General features: G+C 42.8%; 1 protein-coding gene across 1 annotated transcript in view; it reads right to left on the bottom strand.

The window, feature by feature from the left end:
• Positions 1 to 27602, bottom strand: part of gbe1b (glucan (1,4-alpha-), branching enzyme 1b) — a 203341-nt gene that overhangs the window by 137639 nt on the left and 38100 nt on the right. Inside the window, exons 4-6 of the mRNA XM_079823996.1 lie at positions 19808 to 19933; positions 18027 to 18162; positions 5604 to 5694 (exon numbers count right to left, since the gene is read on the bottom strand). Coding sequence (XP_079680122.1) covers positions 5604 to 5694; positions 18027 to 18162; positions 19808 to 19933 — 353 coding nt within the window. The remainder of the gene's footprint in view (positions 1 to 5603; positions 5695 to 18026; positions 18163 to 19807; positions 19934 to 27602) is intronic.

Genomic DNA, 27602 nt, shown 5'->3' with positions numbered 1-27602 from the left:
CTAATATAATATAAAATATTTAGATGTAAAAAAAAAAAATCAATCTAATTACTTACTAGCTACTAATTACATCAACAATGTAATTTGATTACTGTTCTAATTACTCGCTCTAAAATGTATTGCATTACTTATTACTTTCTAAATCCCATAAATCAACCTCAACCAGTTGAACAATACAAGGTTAGACAAGAATACACTTCTCTTTTAATACTTTCAAATAAAGCATATAAAATTGCATACATTATTTTTAAACTGACCAAAGTATTTAAAAGGAAGAAGGTTATATTTTAACATTTGACATTCATTTTGATGAACTGGTTAATTGATTTTGATGAAAGGATGAACTGAAAACAACATTTTAAAATGCAAGTACAATCTAAAAACATGCATGTACACAATAAGTGCATTGTATCAAATGATTAATTTAAATGTTAGTACATAGTTGTTAAGGCCACCTAATATAAAGTGGGTCCGAACTTAAAACCTGGATACCATCCCGGTTCTGCCATATTACATATGTTATGCATGTTGTGCGTGTTTTTATCTCAGAAAGACGCCCCCCTACACAACAGCTGTGTTTAGCACTGACGGCAGTGCGAATACATCAACCGTGCAGCCCAATTGCCGTGTAAAAACAAACAAATATGGCAGTAAATAAAAATCAATCTCAGATCGTTTACACCGTCATGGACGCTGAGCAGAGGTCAAAGCCTCCATTCGGGGTGACATATTGCTCCTTGCGGAACAAAGGGCGAGAGTGGCGCATTTCCATCAGCACTTCTTCACGTATCTCCTTCGTGTAATTGCTCCATGATGCTTCATCTGTCCTCCAGGTATCATCATATCGCTTTCCCCTGGCAAATGTGACACAACAATACCCCTCCCCTCGGCCTCCGCCCCTTCCCAGCATCCAGACCTTGCACTTTTTAAACGGCTCAGGGAGATCAATCATGGGTGAAATTACTCTGTATACATTATACTCGCGCTATAGGCTGTCTCCAGCGCTAGCTGGTAAGGGCAACCGACGGAATAAAGAACATAAATAAAGAATTCCTGCCTGTCTTCCTTTATCTGAGGTCTCTACCTCTCCACAGGATTAACTGCAAATGTGTTTACAGGGAGATTATCGGCCCCGTCAGAGGCGCCTCTCTGTGATTTGGGGCCACAGTTGTGGGACAGAGTCTCCATGGTGTGTGTGCGCCTATAGTTTTTAGTTTATAGTTACCTCATTTTAAACATTCTGAAAATAAAAATGAGCAAATGGTACCATGTTATGGTCCTCAGTGTCCTTTTCATTGAGTGTGCCCTAGAGCTAGAGTTGACTTTCAGGGTAATTTTAGAGTGTTCTAGATCAATCACTTAAAGGTGCAGTAAGTGATTTCTGAGAAAAACTGTTGAAAGTGGATCAGGCCGAGCACCACAACACACTTGTAGCCAATCAGCAGCAGGGGGCATGTCCACTCATGATGGGGGAGGAGAGAGAGTGAGCGAGAGGGACATTTGTAGAAAGAGAGATGGCTGAGAGACAAAAAGGTCAGAGGAATATCACTGGAAAAAGAAGGGTTATGATCAGGTCAAAGCTTTAGGAAACGTGTTAATATTTAACCCTCTGGGGCTCTTAGGTCATTTCTGACCCGAATTTTTTAAAATAACATTTTTTTAAAAACTTAGCTTTATCGGAATGGTCCGAAACTTGGTGACTTTATTGGTACTTGGTATATGAACACCCAAAAAAATTGGGGACAGGATTTGAAAAGTCCAAGTGGTCGTAAACAAAAATAGTCACACTCAGGACCTTCGGGTCAAAAATGAGTTTTTTTGTGCATACAATCTACAAATCAGCCAGGATGTAGAAAAAAAGGACTCAACAGTGAAGGGTTGAATCTCTAAAACATCAAGAGTACAAAACAGACAAAAAAACTCACACACACAAAAACACAATTAGCTTTTGGAATGGCACGCGTTAATTTGTGTGTGCGTGTGTTTTTGTGTGTATAAGTGTGTGAGTTTTTTTGTCTGTTTTGCACTCTTGATGTTTTAGAGATTCACCCATTCACCACCTGTTGAGTCCTTTTTTTCTGCATCCTGGCTGATTTGTAGATTGTATGCAGAAAAAAACTGATTTCCCATTCATTTCCGATGGGGGTCATTTTTGACCCGAAGGTCCTGAGTTTGACAGTTTTTTTTACGACCACTTAGACTTTTCAAATCCTATCCCCAATGTTTTGGGGTGTTCATATACCAAGTACCAATAAAGTCACCAAGTTTCGGACCATTCCGATGAAGCTACGATTTTTATGATTTTTTTTATAAAACGCAAGATCCACTATAGTGGTAAAAATTTGCTATTGCGTGATAAAAATGCTCAATGTGTCCACCACATGGCACCGATCTCATTTAAAAAATTGCTTTCATGAGGCCTAGGCTTTACTCTAAAATGAAATACAGCTTTAATAAAAAAAATTATATATATATATATACTGTATATACATTTTTTATTATATTCAATGGGGAAAAATGGGTCATAATTATTGCATAAATATTAATTATAAATCATACAATTATCTCAAAACACCAAAAAAGAAAAGATAAGAATATATATTTCATTGATTTTACTCAAATCTTTTTTATCTTAATCCCGCCCTCCGGGTCATTTTTGACCCGAAGGTCCTGAGTGTGACCCTTAAATGAAGAACCCCAGAGGGTTATAAGAAGTGTTCCAGCGTGAGACATGAGCCTTGAGTAGTGATGGGCGCTTTTGAAACATGCTTTGTGAAGCTTCGAAACCTTTGCGAATCATTTGTTTCAGTCATGTGTATCAAACTGCTAAAGTCACGTGATTTCAGTCATATTTCAAATGGTTCACCGATAGGGGCGATCTCTGTGAACCCAATCAACCATCGTCTATATATGATTTTTACCTGATCTCAGATCAATTGTAGAAATTTGTAGACGTTTAATGACACATCTGCATAATACAATGGAAGCAATGAAATTAAAAGTCTCTGATTAACCAAGGTCTCCATAAACAAATAAAGCCTTAAAATTGAATAAAACAACATATTATAAAAGACACTTCATATTTAATGGTATTAAATGATTTGTTAATTGCATTTAATAGATTACACCTTCAATAAAACACTGTTTTTATGCATGTTTGGTGCATGTTTTCGCTGCATTTTACACTGCTCTGACCAGCAGGGGTCACCAGCGTGTGGCTTTGAAAGCTTAGCTTGCATTTATGAAATACTTCAAGGGTTAGTTCACCTAAAAAGGAAAATTATCCCATAATTCCCTCACCCTCAAGCCATCCTAGGTGTATATGAGTTTCCTCTTTCATCCAAACATAATTGGAGTGAAGTGATGCGTTTTTGTAAGAGAAAACTACATATATAGCCTACATATATATTTCGGTATCAGCTGTACGCGAGTCGAGTTCCGGCTGAAGAGTGACCGCTGACCTGACGCATGACTAAGGATGTAGGAGTAGCGTAAGCTTAGATGAGAGTAGATGCCTCTCATTAGTGGTGTCAACAATAATCGATTCAGCGATGCATCGCAATGCGGGGCATGCACGATTCAGCATCGATGCGGCAAAGTGCCATAATCGATTATGTCACCGTTTATTTTCTGGACTTGAGTTGGACAATAAAGTTGTGAAGTTTCAATTACTTCCAGGGTCATAACAACAACAATCAAGATGGCTGAGGCGGAGGGAGATGACCGCGATAGACGGGTAATTAAAAACGTACCCAAAGCTTGGAAAGCGGATATCTGGGCACATTTCGGATTCTGACGCCGGCTTCACGCGGAGCGGTGGGTATGGAGAGCCGGAGCCAACGCCCCCATTGTGGATTCACACTGGCAGCGTTTGTCTCGCGCAGATATTGCAAATACAGACAAATATTGTACATTATGTCACATTTTCCGGTCTTCTCCTCCGAGCCCCGTCTGTCTCGTGCTTTGATTTATGATGGGCAGCAAATGCGACCGCGTTCCCCTCTGTCCCAAACTAACACACATGCATATAACTTGTTGTATATAAGTAGTTCACATGATAAATGTAAGTTAACATTAAAGTGAATATATGCTTCTAGTTTTAATCATTTAAACAGGCTTTTGAAGGTTGGGCAAAAACTTCTGGCAGTGTTGTGTTTTAATTTTTTTTAACAGCTCTGGATGTCATATGGTGATTGTGAAACACACTGGGCACTTCACTACATGATTTCATGGTGAAATTTGTTATTTTCCATGTTAATCTGGTCAGTTTTGATCAAGAACAATCCACTGTGGCTTTAAATCAGCGTGAGCAGCGCGGCAAAAATAGACTCGGCGCCGAACCGATCGCGGCACTGCTGCTTCTGCTCCTGCGATGCGCTGCCGTCTCTGCGTGCGATGTGAATGCTCTAATCTGTTAACATGGGCGCCGAAAAAAATATGCGCTGCTTACGCCCTGCCACACTAAAATCAAGCACGAGAATTGACGAGTCCCTAGTGTCAACGTTACGTGCACTGAATATTTTTATTGCTGGGTGCCTGGGTGGTGGTTGTTGTTACAATAGTGTGACTGTAATTACGGATTAATATTTGCACAGGAGTTCATGAAGTGCCCTGTCTTAAAGCTTTTTACTGTGTGTAAGAAAAAACACTTATGTTCACTGCTGGAAAAAGTTGGCTTAGTTGGTTATTATTGCTCTATATAATTTCAAATGGTTCTAAAGCAGAGAGAAGAGAAACATTTCTCATTCAAAGCACTGAAAGCAGTGATTTATGTTTTCTTTTTCAGGTTTGAAAATGCCATATCCAATACCCTGTACCATTCTATTTTATTTTATTTAATGACATTTATGTCAAAGATACAGGAGAGTGATAATACACACATAGCAGCCAATACAATCTGTTGTTCAATATCTGACTGCTTGTATTGCCTCATGACTGATTAAAAATTTGCCTTGTTGTGTGAAGTAGAATTTTGATGCATCGCAATGCATCGTAGAATCGAATTGAATCGAATCGTTACCTGGTGAATCGTAATCGAATCGAATTGTGAGGGCAGTCCCAATGCACACCCCTACCTCTCATGGTTCAAACAAATAGGACTGGGCAACAAACTCAAGCTCCTCCGACATTTCTCTTTAAAAATTCTTGTTTTAGACTTTCACGACCGGTGATTTGTTCCGCTCTTTCGTCTGCGTTTCTGCGTTCGTCAATACGTCATGCGTCGGGCCAGAGGTCGCTCTTCCGCTGGAACTAGACTCGGGTATGGCTGTTACCGGAAGCCAGTGACTCTAGTTGAGTGGAGTGCAAAAACCCATTCTGTGTGAATGGTCCCTAAGGGGTGATTCACACAGAACATAAAATGTGAGAGGCAGCGAGGTAGAATGCTACGCTCATGAAGGAGATGCTGAAAAATACACGAGACATGAGTGCAACGGTCAAACACTTCCATTGTTTTGCTATGTAAGCATGCACTAGATGGACAAGCAACTCAGTGAAGCAAGGCAGCTCACTAGGTTTGGAACAGAGCTTAAGACTGTTAGTCAGAAAACAACGGTTTATAAAAACGTACACATTAAACATTTTCCAGTTTCAGATATATTTACCTTGATGCTGCGAAGAAACTCGTGATCTGGTAACCGAAGCTAGCGTAGTAAGCATGTTCCATGATCGCCATCATCTGAATACAGTTATAACCTGTGTGTATGGCAATAAAGAGAGCAGTGATTAAAGGTGGGGTAAGTGCTTTCTGGTAACCTATGTTGATTTCAAATCACCAAAACAAACAGAATCTGCTGTGCAAGCCGGCAGAGGGTACGATATCATCAATAAGTGAAAGCAATGTGTGTTACTATGGTAATCCAGGTCGAACGAGCACGACAGTCCAACTAACAAACGTATTACAATTATGACAAGATTAGAGGGTTATATCGATCACGAAAAGAGGAACCAAAGGAAACAAACATATATTAGGATTATATTATCTTACTTTTCGGACACACTTTGGGAGCTGACGCTTGAAACAGACAGTGAGGAGGTTGAGACACTTTTATAAAGCTTTTTTGAAATAGACCTAGCCTATATTTGTTTTACTAAAATGGAAGAATATTCATATCACCGCTCAAAAGAAAAAGAGAAGAGAAGCACATAAACATTTGAAATGGGTCGTTATTATGGCAGCAATTATATACATAAAAAAATTATAAACCAAGCAGCTTTATGTTTACCTCATGTAAATAAGACACTGTATTAATAACTTATTTCCGCATTTTTAAAAAGACATCCATAATTTTACCATTTTAACTATAGCGCATCCATCTTCCTATTTTTAAACAGGAGATTTAAATAATCAAATAATAAATAGGATATTATTTTCCTATTACAATAAATATGAATGTATTCTTAGTAATCCAAGCTTAAGACTTGACTCATACGACTGACCACGTGAGTAAAACTTGCTACTCCAGCTGGAATAAATCACCATCCGAATGCATGAGTTTTATCATGCAATTTATTTTTACAGACATCCACATGCTTAACAATTACTATCCGAATAGGGCTTAGTCATTATTTACTCATCCCCATGCTGTTCAAAACTCAGATGACTTTTTTTCTTTAGTGGAAAATGAGATATTCTGAAGATTGTTCAAGTCAGTGAGCTGAACCCAGGGATTGAATCAGTCTGAACAAATCACTCTTTACTCAGACGGTACTTTTGAATGAACCAATTGGTCCAGTTCTCAGATTTCAGTCTTTTCATCACACAAAGCTATCATATGGCTTCAGAAGATATGGAATATAATGTATGACTGATTTGGAAAACTTTTATGGTGCTTTTTGGTTCTTATTTTTGTTCTTGAAATATCATACACCCAGAGGGCTGCACGATTATGTAAAATATGATACAATATTGATAAGCATTGCGATTGCAATTCAAAATACAATTTTTGTAAAGCTCTAGGTTTGCTCAGCTCTTTGCTCCGCTTGTTTTGATTGTAAAAAAAAACAAAAAAAGATAAAAAAAAATTAGGGCTGCAAATGTTTTGGGATTATATATCAATACGATATAATAAAAATACTATAAAACAAATTTACACTCACCTAAAGGATTATTAGGAACACCATACTAATACTGTGTTTGACCCCCTTTCGCCTTCAGAACTGCCTTAATTCTACCTGGCATTGATTCAACAAGGTGCTGAAAGCATTCTTTAGAAATGTTGGCCCATATTGATAGGATAGCATCTTGCAGTTGATGGAGATTTGTGGGATGCACATCCAGGGTATGAAGCTCCCGTTCCACCACATCCCAAAGATGCTCTATTGGGTTGAGATCTGGTGACTGTGGGGGCCATTTTAGTACAGTGAACTCATTGTCATGTTCAAGAAACCAATTTGAAATGGTTCGAGCTTTGTGACATGGTGCATTATCCTGCTGGAAGTAGCCATCAGAGGATGGGTACATGGTGGTCATAAAGGGATGGACATGGTCAGAAACAATGCTCAGGTAGGCCGTGGCATTTAAACAATGCCCAATTGGCACTAAGGGGCCTAAAGTGTACCAAGAAAACATCCCCCACACCATTACACCACCACCACCAGCCTGCACAGTGGTAACAAGGCATGAAGGATCCATGTTCTCATTCTGTTTACGCCAAATTCTGACTCTACCATCTGAATGTCTCAACAGAAATCGAGATTCATCAGACCAGGCAACATTTTTCCAGTCTTCAACTGTCCAATTTTGGTGAGCTCGTGCAAATTGTAGCCTCTTTTTCCTATTTGTAGTGGAGATGAGTGGTACCCGGTGGGGTCTTCTGCTGTTGTAGCCCATCCGCCTCAAGGTTGTGCGTGTTGTGGCTTCACAAATGCTTTGCTGCATACCTCGGTTGTAACGAGTGGTTATTTCAGTCAAAGTTGCTTTTCTATCAGCTTGAATCAGTCGGCCCATTCTCCTCAGACCTCTAGCATCAACAAGGCATTTTCGCCCACAGGACTGCCGCATACTGGATGTTTTTCCCTTTTCACACCATTCTTTGTAAACCCTAGAAATGGTTGTGCGTGAAAATCCCAGTAACTGAGCAGATTGTGAAATACTCAGACCGGCCCGTCTGGCACCAACAACCATGCCACGCTCAAAATTGCTTAAATCACCTTTCTTTCCCATTCTGACATTCAGTTTGGAGTTCAGGAGATTGTCTTGACCAGAACCACACCCCTAAATGCATTGAATCAACTGCCATGTGATTGGTTGATTAGATAATTGCATTAATGAGAAATTGAACAGGTGTTCCTAATAATCCTTTAGGTGAGTGTATATGAAAATAAATAAATTACTGAATAAAATATAAATATGAAATAAATATAAATATGAACAAAATAAGAAATAATATCATTGCATTATTTTACTGTAAAAAAATTTAGATGTGAAAAATTATATTATTTATGGCTGTCTTAATTCATTTTCTTAAACTTATTGAATTAAATCACAGCCTTTTAAATCACGTTTGTGCAGATCTAAAAATATCTAATATTTTATGAAACAGAAGAAAAAATTTGAATATTCCATGGCATGATGTATGAGGGTGAGTAAATAACATTTTCATTTTTGGATGAACCATTCTTTATCGGATTGCTGGATAGCAAACTTTTAGTTGTGACTTTTAGCTACAGTCTTCATGCAAAATAAACATGTGGGAGCGAAAAAAGTACATATTCGGCAGGTACTGAAATTGTATAGTCCCCATGGCAGTGTGCTCGAAATGCCCACGCTGAGTACGATGGGTTTGCATAATTTCTAAACATCTGCTTTCGTTAAAAATAATAACTTGTCAATGCCACCCAAAATCTTGACATGACAACACTACTCAGGTCAGTCTCAACCGTCAAACCCAACAAAATACCTTCTTTCGTCCCACCCTGTAGCTCTGACCAGTAAGTGTCCACTACAGAAGTCAGGTCTTTTATGAGAACACAAAGGGCCACCAGGCAGTGTGCACCGTCTGAATGACTCATCGGGTCACACGCAAGTTTTATCAGCCACAAAACCAGCATTTCATTCCCCCACGCAAGCTGCAGCTGCACTGACACGGCTTTGAAACTGTACAGGAAGGACTCAAGAGGGAAATCCAGGCTTGTCTCACATTGTTTTTTTTTTCTGAGCACATTGGTTTATTTATTTATCTAGCTAGCTAGCTTATCTTCCTCACCCTGCTTCAGAGAAAGTTTGGATTTTTGATGAGGTGTGACAGTGCCAGGGGCTCATTTCACTGATGATGCGTGAGTGTACGCGCACCAACACGGGCACACACAGAGCACTTTTCCAAGCTTTTTAGATGCCAGAACCACAGTTGTCTAGGGAAATGCAAACCGGTTACCACAGAACAATGAGAACTCCAGGGAGCGACAGACACAGAACGACAAACATGCTGGTTTAGTGCATGGACATATGCATGAATTATTCTATCATAATATTTGTTATTCAGAATGGCATCGTAGAGCTTTACGTGGGAAGACGGTCAATTTCAATGTAAACATGAATGCACACATACTTCTGTTTTGCCTACCAGCACAAAAAGACAGCACATGTTTATATATACAAAATTATTTTTTTTTCAGAGGAAAAACTCACAGGCACCATGCTGGAGTTGGCTTGAAAGTTTTCAATGATTTCAATGTCTCCAAGATGCCAATAGAACTCACCACCAAGATATTTCTATAAAAGTATTGTGCCTACATATAGATGGGGCCCTCAGGGGCATATGTGGCCCTCCATACAAGATTGTCCAAAATAGTCCATCCCATTTTCTCTGATGTTCTTGTTCTAAAAGTGATATTCTAAAGTTGAAAATGTGTTACCTATTAGTGGGTGGGATATATTAGGAAGCAAGTGAACATTTTGTCCTCAAATTTGATGTGTTAGAAGCGGGAAAAATGGACAAGCTGGCCCACACTGTCACTGTATGATACTTGAAAATTTTCCAGAATGGCTATACAGCTGAATAAAATTATGCTGCATTATTTTCCTGTTTAACACTGTAAAGCTGCTTTGAAACAATCTACATTGTTAAAAGCGCTATATAAATAAAGTTGACTTGACTTGACTTGACAAGCGTAAGGATTTGAGTTTAATAAGGGCCAAATTGGGATGGCTAGACGACTGGGTCAGAGCATCTCCAAAACTGCAGATCTTGTAGAGTGTTCCCGATCTGCAGTGGTCAGAATCTATCAAAAGTGGTCCAAGGAAGGAACAGTGGTAAACCGGCGACAGGTTCATGGACGGCCAAGGCTCATTGAAGCAAAGGCTGGCCCATGTGGTCCGATCAAACTGACGAGCTACTGTAGCTCAAATTGTTTAAGAAGTTAATGCTGGTTCTGACAGAAAGGTGTCAGAATACACAGTGCATCACAGTTTGTTGCATATGAGGCTGCACAGCCGCAGACCAGTCAGGGTGCCCATGCTGACCCCTGTCCACCGCTGAAAGCACCAACAGTGGCACGTGAGCATCAGTTCTGGACCACTGAACAATTGAAGAAGGTGGCAAAACCAGGTCCTACCCTACATTTTTCTTGTTCGATAAAAGTCTCCATTCAATTTCATTATATAGATAAGTGTGACCAGAACATTGTCCAAGGAACTTTTGGGAAAACTATCTTTGTAACTGTTATATGAACCCAATCACCACACCACAGGCTTATAAACCTCATCTTCTGTGTCTGGTGGATACTTGAAAATACCCCCTGCATCTCCAAAACACACTCAAACACACCTCTCTCCAACCCTCATCCACGAAAGCACTAATGAACACTCCACATGGCGACTAAAGCCTGTAAACAGGGTGTTGACCTACAGAAAGGGGCTTGGTTGAGAGAACAGCCTCCCCAGAACATTGGCACCAGGGCCAGTGGCTCATCATCAATGCAGCAGGTCTTTCAGGTTAAGCACTACTGCAGCTCGGATACTTTGTGATGAAGGAGGAAAGTTGGCAGGTAGAATATAACCCCTCTCTGGAAAAAAAATAATGTTTATATCCTTATAAAAAAAAGTACTCTAATGGTACCATGGTGCAGTGAAGTACTGGATGGTAATTCTTTCGTCCAAAAAAAAAAAAAGGTAATACTGGACCCACGGTACTTACTTCTTTGTAATGCATCAAAAGTATAATGTGCTGTACAGACCTGCTACTGTTCCGTTGTTCTTTTTGTTAGCAGAGAAAAAATGAAAACGTCTCTTTTAAGAGCATAACATTGTGGTAATTATCTTTCCCGTCTGAATTCCCGTCATCTTTTCATTTTAAGAGTTTAGCTAAAACAATGATTTGAGGAAAGAAGAGTATTCTAAAATTCTAAATTGAAAGTTGAAAAGGACAATTGTTTAACATTTTATTTAAAAAGGCCACAGAGAAAACGTCTCGGTTACGTATGGTAACCCTCGTTCCCTGAAGGAGGGAACGGAGACGTACGTCGGACGTACCGACGAATTGGGATCACTTCTGGGAGCCCCTATCAGCTTCGAGCTATCTAAAACCGGCCAATGAACAATTGGCGTGCGAGATTTGCATCTCGCGCTCCGCCCCGCACTGCGGGTATAAACAGGAAGCGAGAGTGAATGCACGCTGTTTTTCACTGAGGAGCCAAACGTAGTGGCTCAACCTGCAGTGATTGTACAGCAACTGTGGCGACGGGACGTACGTCTCCGTTCCCTCCTTCAGGGAACGAGGGTTACCATACGTAACCGAGACGTTCCCATTCAGTCGGTCACGTTCGACGTACGTCGGACGTACCGACGAATTGGGATCCCCTATGGAAAACGCCATAGTTACTACCACTTCCAGCGCCCAGCGATGAGCCCTTCAGACCCCGATCTGATGCGGGCGGGAATTCACGCAGGGAGAGTCCAAGCTGCTGTTCCGCAAGACCCATTCAGCTGACTGTATTGGATAACACTGGGAAAGCGTGCCTGTGAAGGCAGCTGCGGAAGCCACATCATGCCCAGAGGGAGTTAAGATGTGGAGAATACACGTATGGGCTGACCGTGGGCAGCACAACATACGGAAGTCCCAGGGGTGGCCCCGGCCAATTAGTGGAGGGGGAACAACACGTACCTGGAACGGCAGAGGACACTCTGCCGAGGGAAAGACACAGGCTCGCCGTAGGGAGCCATACCGTGGAAGAATACACATATGGGACCGCCGTGGGGGTCACTACATATGGAACCCAGCCTAACACAAGTTCCACCAATGCATACGAGTGTTAGACCTGGCGTCGAACGCTCCGCCACGTCCGACTGCCGCGGGTGCGGAGGACTCAACAGGGTTCGCTGTTCCGGGGAACTCGACTGGAGCAGAATAAGCGCACGCATCCGTCTACCATAGGGGAGGGAATGGCGCAGCAAGCCGACACTAGAACAGGCATTTCGGTGTTACTGACTATGGGAAGTGAGCACACAGGAAGATACCGGCTCTACACGGAGGCTATAGAATCTAGCGAACGTGTTAGGTGTCGCCCAGCCCGCAGCTCTATAAATATCTGTCAGCGAGGCGCCACGAGCCAGCGCCCAGGAAGAGGCAACACCCCTAGTGGAGTGGGCTCTTAACCCGAGCGGGCAGGGCACGTCTTGGGACTGATAAGCCAAGACGATGGCATCCACTATCCAGTGGGCCATCCTCTGCTTGGAGACAGCCTTTCCCTACTGCTGTCCTCCGTAACAGACGAAGAGCTGCTCTGAGGTCCTGAAGCTTTGCGTTCTGTCCACGTAAGTCCGGAGAGCACGGACGGGACAGAGAAAAGCTAAGGCTGGGTCTGCCTCCTCCGAAGGCAGCGCTTGCAGGCTCACCACTTGGTCCCGGAAGGGAGTAGTGGGAACCTTGGGCACGTATCCAGGCCGGGGTCTCATGATCACATGAGAGTTACCGGGCCCGAATTCCAGGCACGATTCGTCGACCGAAAATGCCTGCAGGTCCCCTACCCTCTTGATGGAGGCCAACGCAATCAGGAGTATAGTCTTTAACGACAGGATTTTCAACTCAGCTGACTGCAGAGGCTCAAAGGGTTCTCTCTGTAGTGCAGTAAGCACCAGAGCTAAGTCCCAAGAGGGTATAGAGGGAGGACGAGGTGGATTTAATCTCCTCGCTCCCCTAAGGAACCTGACGATCAGATCGTGCTTACCTAGAGATTTCCCATCTACTAGCTCATGGTTAGCGGCGATAGCGGCAACATAGACTTTGAGGGTGGAGGGAGACAGCCTTCGCTCCAACCCATCCTGTAGAAAGGTAAGCACAGATGCGATCGCACATCTTCGGGGGTCTTCTCGGCGAGAAGAGCACCAATCGACGAACAGGTTCCACTTCAACGCATAGAGGCGCCTCTTAGAGGGGGCTCTAGCGGAAGTGATGGTGTCAACTACCGCTTGCGGTAGGTCACCTAGAACCTCGGCGTCCCGTCCAGGGACCAGACATGGAGTTTCCAGAGGTCTGGACGCGGGTGCCATAGGGTGCCCTGTCTCTGAGTCAGGAGGTCCTGTCTCAGAGGAATGGGCCAGGGAGGTGCTGTCGCAAGGAGCACTAGTTCCGGGAACCAGGTCCGGTTGGGCCAATACGGAGCAACCAACAAGACCTGCTCCTTGTCCTCCCTGACTTTGCACAGAGTCTGCGCAAGAAGGCTCACTGGGGGAAACGCATACTTGCATTCTTCCCGGGGCCAGCTGTGGGCCAGGGCATCCGTCCCGAGGTTCCCCTGGGTCAAGGAATAAAACCACTGACAGTGGGTCGTCTCTGGGGAGGCAAACAGGTCTACCTGTGCGGCCCCGAAACGACTCCAGATTAGCTGGACCGCCTGGGGATGGAGTCGCCATTCTCCCGGAAGTACCTGCTGACGTGACAGCTCGTCGGCCGCACGATTGAGCAGGCCCGGAATGTGAACAGCACGAAGCGACCTCAGATGCTTCTGGCTCCATAAGAGGAGATGGCGGGCGAGTTGCGACATGCGACGGGAGCGTAGACCACCTTGTTTGTTGATGTACGCTACGGCCGCAGTGTTGTCCGTCCGGACCAGAACGTGCTTGCCTCTGAGCGGCACTTTGAAGCGGCTGAGTGCAAGACCAACTGCTAACAACTCGAGGCAATTGATATGCCATTGCAGTTGAGGCCCCGTCCACAGACCCGAAACTGCAAGCCCATTGTACGTGGCACCCCAACCCGTGGATGAGGCATCCGTGGAGACAACGGAGTGCCTGGACACTTGCTCTAGGTGAATTCCGCCCGGAGAAACAAAGGGTCCGACCACGGGCCGAAGGTTTGGCGGCATCTCGGAGTCACTTGGACACGGAGGGAACCGCTGTGCCACGCCCATCTCGGGACTCGATCGTGTAGCCAGCGTTGAAGCGGTCTCATATGAAGCAATCCGAGCGGCGTTACTGCGGCTGCGGATGCCATATGCCCCAGGAGCCTCTGAAAATGTTTCAGTGGTACCGCTGTCCTGCCTTTGAACGAATTCAAGCAGTTCAACACTGACTGGACGCGCTCCTCGGTGAGGCGCGCTGTCATGGCGACCGAGTCTATCTCCATACCGAGAAAAGAGATCCTCTGTGTGGGACAGAGTTTGCTCTTCTCCCAGTTGACCCGAAGTCCCAACTGGCTGAGGTGACTGAGCACCTTGTCCCTGTGTTCGCACAACTGCTCTCGCGACTGGGCAAGAATCAGCCAGTCGTCGAGGTAGTTGAGGATGCGAACGCCATGCTCTCTCATGGGAACAATGGCCGCCTCCGCAACCTTCGTAAAGACGCGGGCGACAGGGACAGGGCGAAGCGCAGAAAGGGCCGGTGTCGAGGGAGAATCGAGACATGAAAGTACGCGTCCTTCAGGTCGATCGCTGCAAACCAATCTCGGGGACGGATGCACCTGAAGATGCGTTTCCGTGTTAACATCGTGAACGGCAGCCTGTGAAGGGACCGGTTCAGGAATCGCAGGTCCAAGATCGGTCGTAACCCGCCGCCTTTCTTGGGTACAATGAAGTACGGGCTGTAGAACCCGGACCTCATATCGGCTTGAGGGACCGGCTCTATCGCGTCCTTCGCCAATAGGACAGCGATCTCCGCCCTGAGCACGGGGGCGTTCGCCTCCACTACAGTCGTGAAGTGAACGCCCCTGAACTTGGGGGGACGCCGGGCAAACTGAATCGCATAGCCGAGTCTGATGGTATGGAGGAGCCACCGAGACGGGCTGGGAAGCGCTAGCCAGGCTCCCAGACTCCGCGCAAGGGGGATCAACGGCACCACAGACGTACCCGCAGCGGGGCAGCGAGGCGGAACGCAGGGATCCGGCTCGGACAGCATGGGAGCGCCCCGAAGCGGGATCTGAGTGTGCTGTGCAACACTTACCTGCATCCGCGGAGGGGACGTGCGAGTGTGGGGAGGCCGCTTGTGTGCGTCCCGACAGCCGGCGTCCCCTGCTGGCGAAGGGAGAGGTACTTGAGGGTGGCGAGGCATGGAAGCGTCGACCACCGCCAAGCGCACTCTCTTGGCACCCAGAGATATTGGAAACTGCTCTTTTATTGAAGTTTTGGGTGCCGCTGGCACTGGGGCCAGCGGCGGAACAGAAAAACAAAAGATTCTCCCCCGGCCCTCCTCCGGGGGAGGGAGTGGTGCTGCAGCCATCTCCCTCAGAGCAGTTTCCTCCATCTCTGGGTGGCCCGTCTCAGGGTCGCTTGCGACGGCGCTTGCCACCTGGCTTGGCAGCGGTCTGAGCGGGCTGGACGTCCTTCCCACGGCCGGCCCCACGCCGACGGCCGGTGTTAGGCTGCTGCGGGGCTTTGGCGGGGGCGGAGGCGGCGGCGGGTGGACGTCCTCGGCGACGAGTAGCCGGAGGCGCTGCCGCCGGCGGCGGTGTAGGGGCAGCAGCGGGCCGCCGGGGCAGGATGTGCTTGATCGCCTCCGTCTGCTTCTGGGCGGCCGAGAACTGCTGGGCAAAGCTCTCGACCGCGTCGCCGAATAACCCAGCTGACGAGATGGGGGAGTCCAGGAACCGATATTTATCGGTCTCCCTCATATCAGCCAGGTTAAGCCAGAGATGCCGCTCCTGGACCACAAGTGTGGACATAGCCTGACCAATGGAACGGGCAGTGACTTTCGTCGCCCGGAGGGCGAGGTCCGTCGCCGTCCGGAGCTCCCGGAGGAGCTCTGGGTCAGGCCTACCCTCGTGCATGTCAAGGAGCGCTTGGGCCTGGTGGACCTGAAGCAGCGCCATGCCATGCAAGGCGGACGCAGCCTGTCCGCAGGCCTTGTAAGCCTTTCCGGTCAGACCGGAAGAGAACTTACAGGCCCGGGACGGGAGACGTGGGTCACCGCGCCAGTTAGAGGCGGTCGCCGGACACAGTTGCATCGCGACGGCGCGCTCCACTGGCGGGATCCCCACGTAACCCTTGGCTGGCCAGCCGTCGAGGGTAGTGAGGGGGGAGGAGTCACTCGGTCGGTTTCTGGCAGAAAAAGGTGCCGTCCACGACCTCGTGAGCTCCTCATGCACCTCCGGGAAGAAAGGTGTCGGGGCGGGACGCTGAGAACCAGCGCGAGCCACCCCGAGGGTTAGGGGTAGACCTGATTCGTGGGATGGGTAAGGGGACTCCCCCAGCCCGGAGGTAGGAGAGTCTCGATCTTAGTTCCGAGATGGTCATGTTCCCGCAGTGGGAACATGAGTCATCCACAAACGCCGCCTCAGAGTGCTGTTGCGTGCTGTTCAGCGTGCTCAGCGTGTACGTCGAACGTGACCGACTGAATGGGAACTATAAATGTTGAATGAATAAAAACGGACAAGTGACATGTACGGATATAATAATTTTTTTTTTTTTTTTTTTTTTTATGTTTAAAGCATTTGTAAAAGAAAAGTTACTGTCAAATACGCCAATTAAAGTAAGGAAAACAAACAAAACGAAACAAACAGAACCCAGAACAAAATAAAACTATAGGATGTGTTAAAAAACACATCATTGTACTAATAAAATAATGAGTTTGAATTAAATGTTACTGTCAAAGAAACAAACAAAACAAACAAAAGCAACATAAAGCCAATGCAAACATAACAAAAAGCTAAACACATCACAACACGAAAAAAAAAAAAACCCAAACCAAATAAAACAATAGAAATAAAATCTGTTTTAAAAAAATTGTGAGGATTACAGGTGGGGTAAGTGCTTTCTGGTAACCGATGTTGATATTTCAAATCACCAAAACAAACACGCCCCTACCCCGAAAGGGTTTCACACATACGTAACCCAGGCAACGACTATGGTGGAATCTGCTGTGCCAACCAGCCGAGGGTATGACGCCATCAATAAGTGAAAGCAATGTGTGTTACTATGGTAATCCAGGTCGAATGTTCAACGAAAAAGACCTCCCTTACATCCCAAAAACACAAACACAGTTCTCATGAACAACTCGATAGCACGAGCATGACAGTCCAACTGACGAACATATTACAAATATGACAAGATTAGAGGGTTATAGCGATCACGAAAAGAGGAGCCAAAGGAAACAAGTGAACGACAATGCGATCGCAAATGGACAAACAAGCATATTCAAGCAAAAGCCAGCATATATTAGTTCTGTGAAACAAAACAACACAAAACCAATGTTACTCGCCTATCAAGAAGATATAAAGCAACCTCTGCATCCGATTGAAGGCCATAGTGCTCCTTGAGTGCTCTCCAACACTGGAAAGCTGATACTTCTTGCCTGATCGTAAGCCTTATTTTGTTCCATAGACATTTTCCACATGTGTTTTTTATCTGCCATCTCACTCTTTCTTTCCGGTGTCACGTATTTTGAATAATGTCGTGCACCGAACGCTCTCTTCTCACCATCATTCGTAGACACGCCATTTACTACTGATTGGCTACAAGTTTGTTTTGGTCCTCGGCCTGAGACACTTTTATAAAGCATTTTTGAAATAACACTTACCCCACCTTTAAGTCACTTTGAACTCAAGTAAATTTAGTACAAACAATCTAAACAGTTTTGTGTCAACGAAGCAGTCTCTTACCAAGATCTTTGATCCTGGGCAGCACGTTGTGTGTAAAGTTGCTGTAGGATGCCACTTTACCCTCAGGAGAAGCGATGCCAATGTGGGACTCGTATATCCGCAAGCTCCTGGGCTTCTGTGGACGAGGATGCTTGTGCTGGCACAGAAACAGCAGGGAAATATCTCTGAAACAATTCTTCATCCAAATTTAACATCATGCCAATACAACTGAAGATAAGATGGAGCCACTGAGCAGAGCTGACAGTAGCTAATTTGGAGAATCTCATCGTATCATGACTTATGACTGGAAGACGTTAACAAGCATATATAATTCAAAGTCTGTGGGGATGATGTGCACAGTCTTGACATTAAAGCAAAATTACAGTAATTAGAAACCAATGAAATGGCTCATGATGCATTCATAAATCCATTTTCTTCCTCCTCCTGCTTTTAGACAGTTTGCTTTGCTTGGAAACTTTAATTAATGGGAAATATATAGTACACACATACGTGCGCCCTTCTCAGAATTCAGACTTTTTATTCACAGAGTTACAAGTTTATATCTCGCAAGTTATAAATCATAATAAATTATAAGTTATAAATCTCACAGAAAATTGTGAGTTTACATCTCACAATTCAGACTTTTTTCCTCAGAAGTCTGCATTTGCATGCAGTCAATTCGGGTGTCTAAAAATTGGGGGGTGGGGGGGTGGCTAATTGGAATTGTAAGATGTAAAGTCAGAAAAAAGGGGAAAAAGTCAGAAATTAACAACGCTCTCACACGACTAATCCGTACGTATTTTACGAAGTGGCTAATTCGTACAAATTTGTACGACCTGACTCATACGAATTTGTGCGTTTTGTCTAAACCCCAGTGACGGGTAGGTTTAGGGGCGGGGTTTGAGGTAGGTCGTTCGTACAAACTTATAGGAATTTGGAAAAATCGTACAAATTGCGAGAGAGGTCGTACAAATTCGTACAAATCAGCCACCTCGTAAAATATGTACGAATTGCCGTGAGATCAGGTTGGACAGGATGTAAACTCGCAAGAGCGAGAAAAATCAGAATTGAGCTGATGTAAACATATCCACATCGCTATGATCAGATGCTTTCTTAACTGCTGTTTTCTCACCGTTATCATTTTTGATGTGTTTATTTTTTTGTTATTGAGAGGAAAGTGCACAGCACATATTTACATATTCATCTTAGCATCGCTGATCTTCGTTAACAAACGTATTTCCAGCTTCTTTTTACTTCTAAGCAAACAATGAAAAATAACTTTGGCGTGAGTACATCGTGGCCTTAAATCACATTCAGTCTCTTATATGTTACAAGTGCGAGCAATAAGTTGCTGGCTGCAGTTCACTTAAAGGCCACTAGTGTCGCTAATAACAAGTGTTTCTGATTTCCACATATAGCTCCTTTAAAGGTGCAGTGTGTGAATTTTAGCGGCATCGGCTGACACAGGACAAAAAAGTCAATGTCGGAGAGAGCAGAGAGTGACTACCGCTTTGTAGAGAAGTTTGTCCATTTAGGGCTACTGTAGAAACATGATGGCGCAAAATGGCGATTTAACTGTAAGGGTGTATGTAGATAGAAATGGATCATTCTAAGGTAATAAAAACATAACTGTACATTATGTAAGGTCTTTATACACGACTGAAAACATAGTTATATTGTATTTCTGTCAATGGATCTTCATAAATACTACACACTGCACCTTTAAATAGAAGGGTCATGATATATTAACTACAAAATAAAAGGTTGTGGCACACCGGCGCTAGGGGGAAATAATCACTTACAATGTAAGGTTGAGGAGGGTCCCAATGTACCCAATCATAGATGACGGACTTCTCATGCTGGGTCACATACTTTGCCCAAGGTGAGATTCGGTAGAGCCGCTCGCCGGCTCTGGTGTGAACAACCACCTGGGAAGAGAGACAAATGAGGGATGTAACGGCAAGGGCACACAGAGAGGGTCAGGACGTGGGCACAAGCAAATGGTGCTGGGTAATGCCAGTAAGAGAAAATGTGTTTACAGCTGCCAGAGAGCAGGGATAAAGGGCCAATCTTATGGAGAAAGGTCACACTGTACAAGCAAAGAGGACGTTTGAGTGGAGTCTGACCGCTGGAGGTGAAAGAAAGAAAGAAAAAAAATATGACTCTTGAATCGATTGCATCGAGAAAAACATGTGGCAACAAGCAGATCCTGAATGGTTTATGAACATTTTTAAAAGGGGAAAACTGCATGGTTATCGATTTGATAACCAATTTGATTTAATCACCATAGAAAAATCAAAGTGTGGCAATAAACGTGCAGCGTTCTGGTAAACACATTTGTGTTTACTTGTATTTTTAACTCAGCACTTGCTTTACAGGCATATACATACTAACTTGAAAGAGTAACATGAATAATAGATCAAACGCTTTCTGTTTTTACCAATATGGCCCAGATTACAACTATAGATAGAGACAGGAGTAAAGATGTGCCAGTGTTTAAAGCAACAGTTCACTCATTAATGAATAGTATGTCACTATTTTCTCATGTTCACATTTTCACCATTTTAACCAAACATCTATGACTTTAAGAATACAAAATGAGATGTTTAGCAGAATGTCTAGGCTGTTTTCTTATCATAGAATGAAAGTGAATGGGGACTGGGGCTGTCAAGTCCCTAATGACAAAAAGCACCATAAAAATGTCCTTTTTTGGAGCTGTGGTCAATTTGTGTTTCACTGCATGAAAATCAGCAACCTTGGCATTCTGCTAAATAACCATTTCTGTCCCACACAAGAAAAAACAAAACAGAAATGGGTTTGGAATGTCATGAGAATTTTTTTGAATTTTATTTTTGACCTTTAGATGTCACTGAAGTGATGTGTAACCATGTCCAAAAACGTTTATTATGCTACACCGTGTTCTCCTCACAGAGAAGATGATTTCTAGGGCTGTCGGAAATAAAGCTATTAGCCAGCACAAAACCATTGATCAGAAACGGAAAGGGTCATTTAATCCTTTGTGTACTATTGGCAGTGTTATTTATAGGCTGAAGCACAACTTCAAAAATCGCAGATATTAAAAACTCATCAAGTGTCCCAGATTAGACTACAGAAGCAATCCTTTTCTAAAGGGCATTCGAGAGGAGTGTGTGAATTTAATGTCAGAGTGTGTTTTTCTATTGATCTGTACAGTTGTAGATGTACAGCAGAGGGGGCGGCACAGGATTTATAGATGCCAGGAGCATGTGCCATTCAGAATTGAAAACAGTTTGTAAAAACCAATACGTATATATAATATAATATAATATAATTAATATAATTAATATAATATAATATAATATAATTAATATAATTAATATAATATAATATAATATAATAAACCATAGGTTAAAAAAAAAATCCATGTTTTTTTGCCACAAAATTACGTTTTATTATGTACGGAAAACACATAGTCCCATTCTCCCACTCAAACGCACATGCACAGCCTACAATGAGGACACACACTCGCACAGAAATGTGTTGTAAGCACTGCTCTGACGATTTTATCGGTAAAAAAGTTTAACAACTTAAAAGCTACATGAATTTCTCACTATCGAGGTAATAACGGCTTTGTTCTTGGAGCAAATACATTTAGTTTCGCTATTAGTAGAGACGCTGCTGATGAACACTGTTGAGAAACACAGACTATTCAGAGGTAATTCACATACGCTTAATATCTCTCTTTCTCTCTCTGCATTAATAACTGCATAAGTCTCCTTCCAGTGGCTGAAGCCTTAGTTACTAGCTCTAAAATAACGGAATTCGCAATGGAGGCCTGGGTTTTGATGCGTAGGAAATAAGTCCAACACGCAGAGCGTTGTAAGGACAAAAACCTGACAAATGTCTTGAAATACAATATTTGAACAATGTTTTGAGGTGTGGTAGTATAAGCGGAATAATTGACTGTTTATGTTTAAATATTATTATGTTATTTTAAAATTCAATCTAGGCTACATTGATTATGAAAAGTGAAAAGATGCGCAATATGTCAGAAGACAGAAGGTCAGAAATGATTTTGAACAAAATTTTGTATGATTTTGCATAGAAAGCCTTTCTTTAATGTGAATTTCGTTTTGTATAAATTGTATCTTAATTTTAATCAACGTTTAATCAGATAATTGCCTGGATTTAATAAATAAGAAGCAAATAGTCTATAGCAGACAATAATCGCGGGAGCGATCACATGCTTTACACATGAACTGGAGCGTGTCTCAAATAAACCGAAACTCAGTAGCTACTTGTCTCACAAACATGAGAAATATGTGTATATAAAGCTTGAAATGTCCACTTTTAAATGTAACGAATAAAAAATAGTCAAGCAATGCGCACTGTTCAATAGTGGCAATGATATGCATCCGTTCATTCATTCTTGTCAAAGACGCTGACGTCAGATGCGCGTTCTTTTACAAACCAATCAATGTCCAGATGCAGCCCACAAAGATGATGAGGAGTGGACGCAAGTGCGTCATGTAAAGTTCTTTAGTGCGCTCACATAATTGTGAAACCAAACCAAAACTAACCGAATGTATAAAATGTATCAAAACATGAACTTCGGTTCGGACCTTGGTGCGCACTTTCAGGTGTGAAAACGCCCTAAGTCTTTGGGATGGGAGTTGACTGAGGGTGCGTTCACACTTGTAGTTCGGTTTGTTTGGTTAATTTGGTCCGGACCAAAAACAAAAACAAAACATAGTCCTGGTCCACTTAGCGTTCACACTGAACCATAAGTTACCGAACCAAAGGCATAGGGATATGGTCACAACCTGATTGGTCGGCTTTTATGACGTATATTTCGTGACGGAGCTTGCTTACCGAACATTCAAAACAATGCTGTGTGCTGGATTAAACACGATCATTTTATGCGTGTACAATATGGTTTTATTTTTACCAGCTGAGAACTCACGAAGAGCTCATAAAATGTTCAAAACATTGCAAACAGCACCAGGATTTCCTCCGTTGTATGCTGAAACGAAGATCTGCATTTATTGATGAGGCACTTTACCTCCTCGTTGCTCCACGTTTGCCCTCTACTCATTTTGGATACACCGATCTTTCCGCGTCGTCAAATCAGCTGACTTGTAGCGTCGCATCTTGTGACATCACGTCCTGTTTTTGGTTTGTTTACATGTCTTTGGTCCGTTTTGCATTCATATATCAATCGAACCGCACCAGAGTTCGTTTGGAAGCGGACCGAGACCCATCTTTTTAGCAGTCTCGGTCCGCTTGTTTGGTGTGCACCAGGGTTCGTATAGCAGCGTTCACATATGTTCAAATGAACCGCACTAACCGAGCAATCGCACCAGGGTTCGTTTTAATCGAACCAAACATGACAAGTGTGAACGCACCCTTAGTAGAGTGCTTGACTCTTGCATAGTCAATACAAGATCCTTACCCAAAATTGATGCACCTCTTGACGGAAATAAATGTTGTGTTGTGACAATGCAAAAGTCCAGCACTCTGTAAAGTCTCCTCCAGCACATCCCAAAGACTTTTAATGAATTAAACATTGGACATGGACTCAGAGAGGAGCCAATTAATGTGTGAAAATGATTATTTATGCTCCCTACAAACTTTCACAATTTGAGCCTGAACAATCTAGACATTGTCATCCTGGAATATGGACATGATGTGTCTTCCATGGTTGTTACACTATACACTATAACATGCAAGAAACATAATAATCACTACAATAATGATCCCACAGTATTATATTATATTATATTTATTATGAATTTAAATGCAGCCTTGGTGAGCATAAAAGGCTCATATATTTCGAATTTTGCTCACACCTGAAAACAACAGACCAAGAAAAATAACGAGAAAGAGTGAAAAACCAGCCCGAGGCACTCCGTTTCCAGTCCGCTTTCTAAACAGAAAGCCAGAAAACAGCGGTGAGTAACAGTCTACGGTCTAACTTACTCAAAGTCACTCTTCTCTTCCCTCCCCGCTGCCGCGCACAGTAACACAACTGTCAGTACGGGAGCGCGGATCGATAACAGAGCATCTCTCACTGTGTGAATGCACCCCGGGGAGCTCTCCATCCTGAGTCTTCCTATCTCTCTCTTTCCTGGGCCAAAAAGCAAATGGATCATTTGATGGTCCCCTCCATAAGCTGCCAGCGAGCGGTAATGACAGAGCCATTGGCACCTGCCGGTGACCTACAGAGCAGCGTCCCAGTGGGGCTCAATCATTAGCGGCTCCTCACCCGAGGACATGCAGGAGCGCCAAACCGCCACACCACGGGTTTGCCAGTTTATATAATTATTGAGAAAAGTGTGCGAGAATGGACAGATGCTGAGCCAGGCAGACTGATGGAGAGAAAATAGCAGAAAATAGCAGACACATGGTGTCAATGAAAGCAGGGTGAGGTGGAGGATAAATGGATGATGACAAAACTCTTACTGAGTTCATTTAATGTCTGTCACTTTGCTGTACTGTCAAATTAGGGACCAGTCGCAGGTTTACTGAGGACATTTACTGGCCGTGAATGTTTCTTACGGAGCATGAAACTGTTTTGCATTATTCTGATTAAATAATATATTTCTGTTCCTCTGATAATGAAACTGTGTCTATTCAAAAGTTTTGGGTCAGTACGATTTTTTTGGTGACACTTTACATTTGTTAACATTCCTTAACTAGGTTAGTTAGCGTGAACTAACAATTAATAATATGTGCACAGTATTTATTAATCTTAATGTTAATCTCAACATTTACTAATATATTTTTAAGAATAGAAATTGTTAACATTAGTTAAAGGGTTAGTTCACCCAAAAATGAAAATTCTGTCATTAATTACTCACCCTCATGTCGTTGGACACCCGTAAGTCCTCTGTTCATATTCGGAACACAAATGAAGATATTTTAGTTGAAAGCTGATGGCTGAGAAAGGCTTCAGATAGGCCTCCATTGGCATTCAGTACATTGACACTTCCAATATCCATGAAAGGCACTTAAAACGTCGTTACAAAGTCTATCTCACCACAGTGGCTCTACAATAATTTTACGATGCGACGACAATAGTTTTTGTGCTAAAAAAAAAAATCAAAATAACACCTTTATCCAACTTGTTCTCGACTTCCGTGTATGCCTCCACGACGCATGCGCGAGAATATGACGCAGATCCGGCGTTCGGACACATGACCCAGAAGCGATTTGTTTACGAGCAGAGGAAGACGCGCGTGTCTAAGCTGTTGGATTCTACATTGATCGTGCTTTAGGTCTCGGCGTAGTGCTCAAAATGGGGCTTAAGTGTGTATTTCATGGATTCCCGAACGCCGGCGCTACGTCATATTCTCGCGCATGCGTCATGGAGGCATACACGGAAGTCGAGAACAAGTTAGATAAAGGTGTTATTTTGATTTTTTTTTGCGCACAAAAACTATTGTCGTCGCATCGTAAAATTATTGTAGAGCCACTGTGGTGAGATGGACTTTGTAACAACGTTTTAAGTGCCTTTCATGGAAGTGTCAATGTACTGAATGCCAATGGAGGCCTATCTGAAGCCTTTCTCAGCCATCAGCTTTCAACTAAAATATCTTCATTTGTGTTCCGAATATGAACGGAGGTCTTACAGGTGTCCAACGACATGAGGTTGAGTAATTAATGACAGAATTTTCATTTTTGGGTGAACTAACCCTTTAACATGAACATTTTATTATTTATATTATTAACTAACATTAACAAAGGTTCATAAATGCTATAAGAATATATTGTTCGTTGATGTTAATTTTCTTAAAATGTTAAATTTTTTTGAAGAAATTAATCATTATATTCAGCATCGATACATTAAATTGATCAAAACTGACATTAAAAATATTCAGACTGTCAAAAAAATCGTTTTAAATAAATGCTGTTCTTTTAAACGTTCTCTTCATTAAATTATCCTGAAAAAAAAGTATTTCAAAAAATATGAAGCATCACAACGATTTTCATCTTTAATAATAATAATAATAATAATTAATGTTTATTGAGCAGAAAAATAGCATATTAGAATGATTTCTGAAGGATCATGTGACACTGAAGACTGAAGTAATGAAAATTCAACTTTGCATCACAGGGATAAATTACATTTTAACATGTACTGAACAAAAAAAACTGTTCTTTTAAATTGCAATAATGTTTCGCTATATTTTTCATTAATCATTTTTATCCTAATTTAGTTATTTTTGGTGGCTTCATGCAAGAAATATTCCATATTTGTGTCACTATAGAGATCTAGATAAACTTCTGATGATATTTAGTTTTTAATTTGGTGAAAGTTGCGATAGATGGTTAGTCCCAGACTAAAATGCATGTCTGAGCTGTCTTAACTGAAGGAAACTTGCACTGATACAGTATATCTTAAAATATGTCTGTGCCATTGTTTTGTCTCAAAGGCACATTAAAAGCTACCTAAATGCCCTAATTTAAGGCCTAAACCTGGTTTAATCTAAACCCGGACTGTGAAATCAGGCCTAAATGTCTTGAAATTAGTTAACAGGTGCATAAAAGACCCATAACAACACAAGGTTTCATCTGACCCTGAGGCGTAAATCAGAAAGAAGAGAACAGTCCACTTCCAGCATAATTAAAGTCTGACTGGACCATTTTTAACCGGGAACATAATCCAGTTGACACTCAACTCATCCGAGTCCAGTCTGGGGGCCTGAACTGAGACAGGGCCAGGCTCTGCATCTGGTACTTATCGTCCGGAGCCTGACCCAAGGAGACAACAGGAACAAAGCAACCAGAAAAGCAGCCTGTGCCCAGATAGTGGCACTTACCTGCCATCAATCAATCCTCTGCCAGCGTGTCACACAACATAAAGAGGCTGTAATGGTGGCTTTGTACAAAGATAGTTTAGAAATTAATCTCAGCCTGATGGCCAGCAACTGGATCTATAAAGTACGTATAAAAATAACATATTTTTGTAGGCCAAAAATGGCTGGCATTTCCGGTTCCATAGTCTCGAAGTTAATTTTTTTAATAGTTTTTTGGCTAAATGCCTAAAATAAAGTCTGTGGAGAACACAAGCTCAATCACATTTCCTACGATATGAAATACATCAGTTTGACTTGAAAAAAAGCGGTTGCTATTTACTTCTGTTGATTGAAAATAAATTCACAAAAATTGTGTTCATGCGTGAAGATTATCATGATCGAACCAAACGTATACAGTCAGGCCTGTCATGTTGGTTTGGGTTTTGGTTCATGTTTTCTTGTCTTTTAGTTTGTAATGTTGCCTCAGTCATGTTTCCTGGTTCCTGTCATGTGACCTCCTTGCCCTCATGTGATCATGTCTTGTGCCTCGTCTTGTGGGTCATGTTCTGATTGGTTCCCTTGTTTCATGCGTCTTGTTCTCAATGGTTGTTTTTGTCATTTGTCACTATAGTCCTGGATACGGTGCTGCGTTGAACACCCTGTTCTGATGACGCAAGAGTTGCAACTATGGCAACTGAGAAAGTTTCTTTGTGTTCTTTTTGAAGAATTTTCGGAGCCTGATGAAATCGATATAAATACGGGTTTAATACTGCAAAATACGCTCGATGCATTCACTGCCCTTGCCGTCCAGAATAAAAGA

Source organism: Gobio gobio, assembly GCF_949357685.1.
Source record: "Gobio gobio genome assembly, chromosome: 8".
NCBI lineage: Eukaryota > Metazoa > Chordata > Actinopteri > Cypriniformes > Gobionidae > Gobio > Gobio gobio.
The sequence above is the reverse complement of the archived record's forward strand: the minus strand, read 5'-3'. Positions and strand labels throughout refer to the sequence as shown.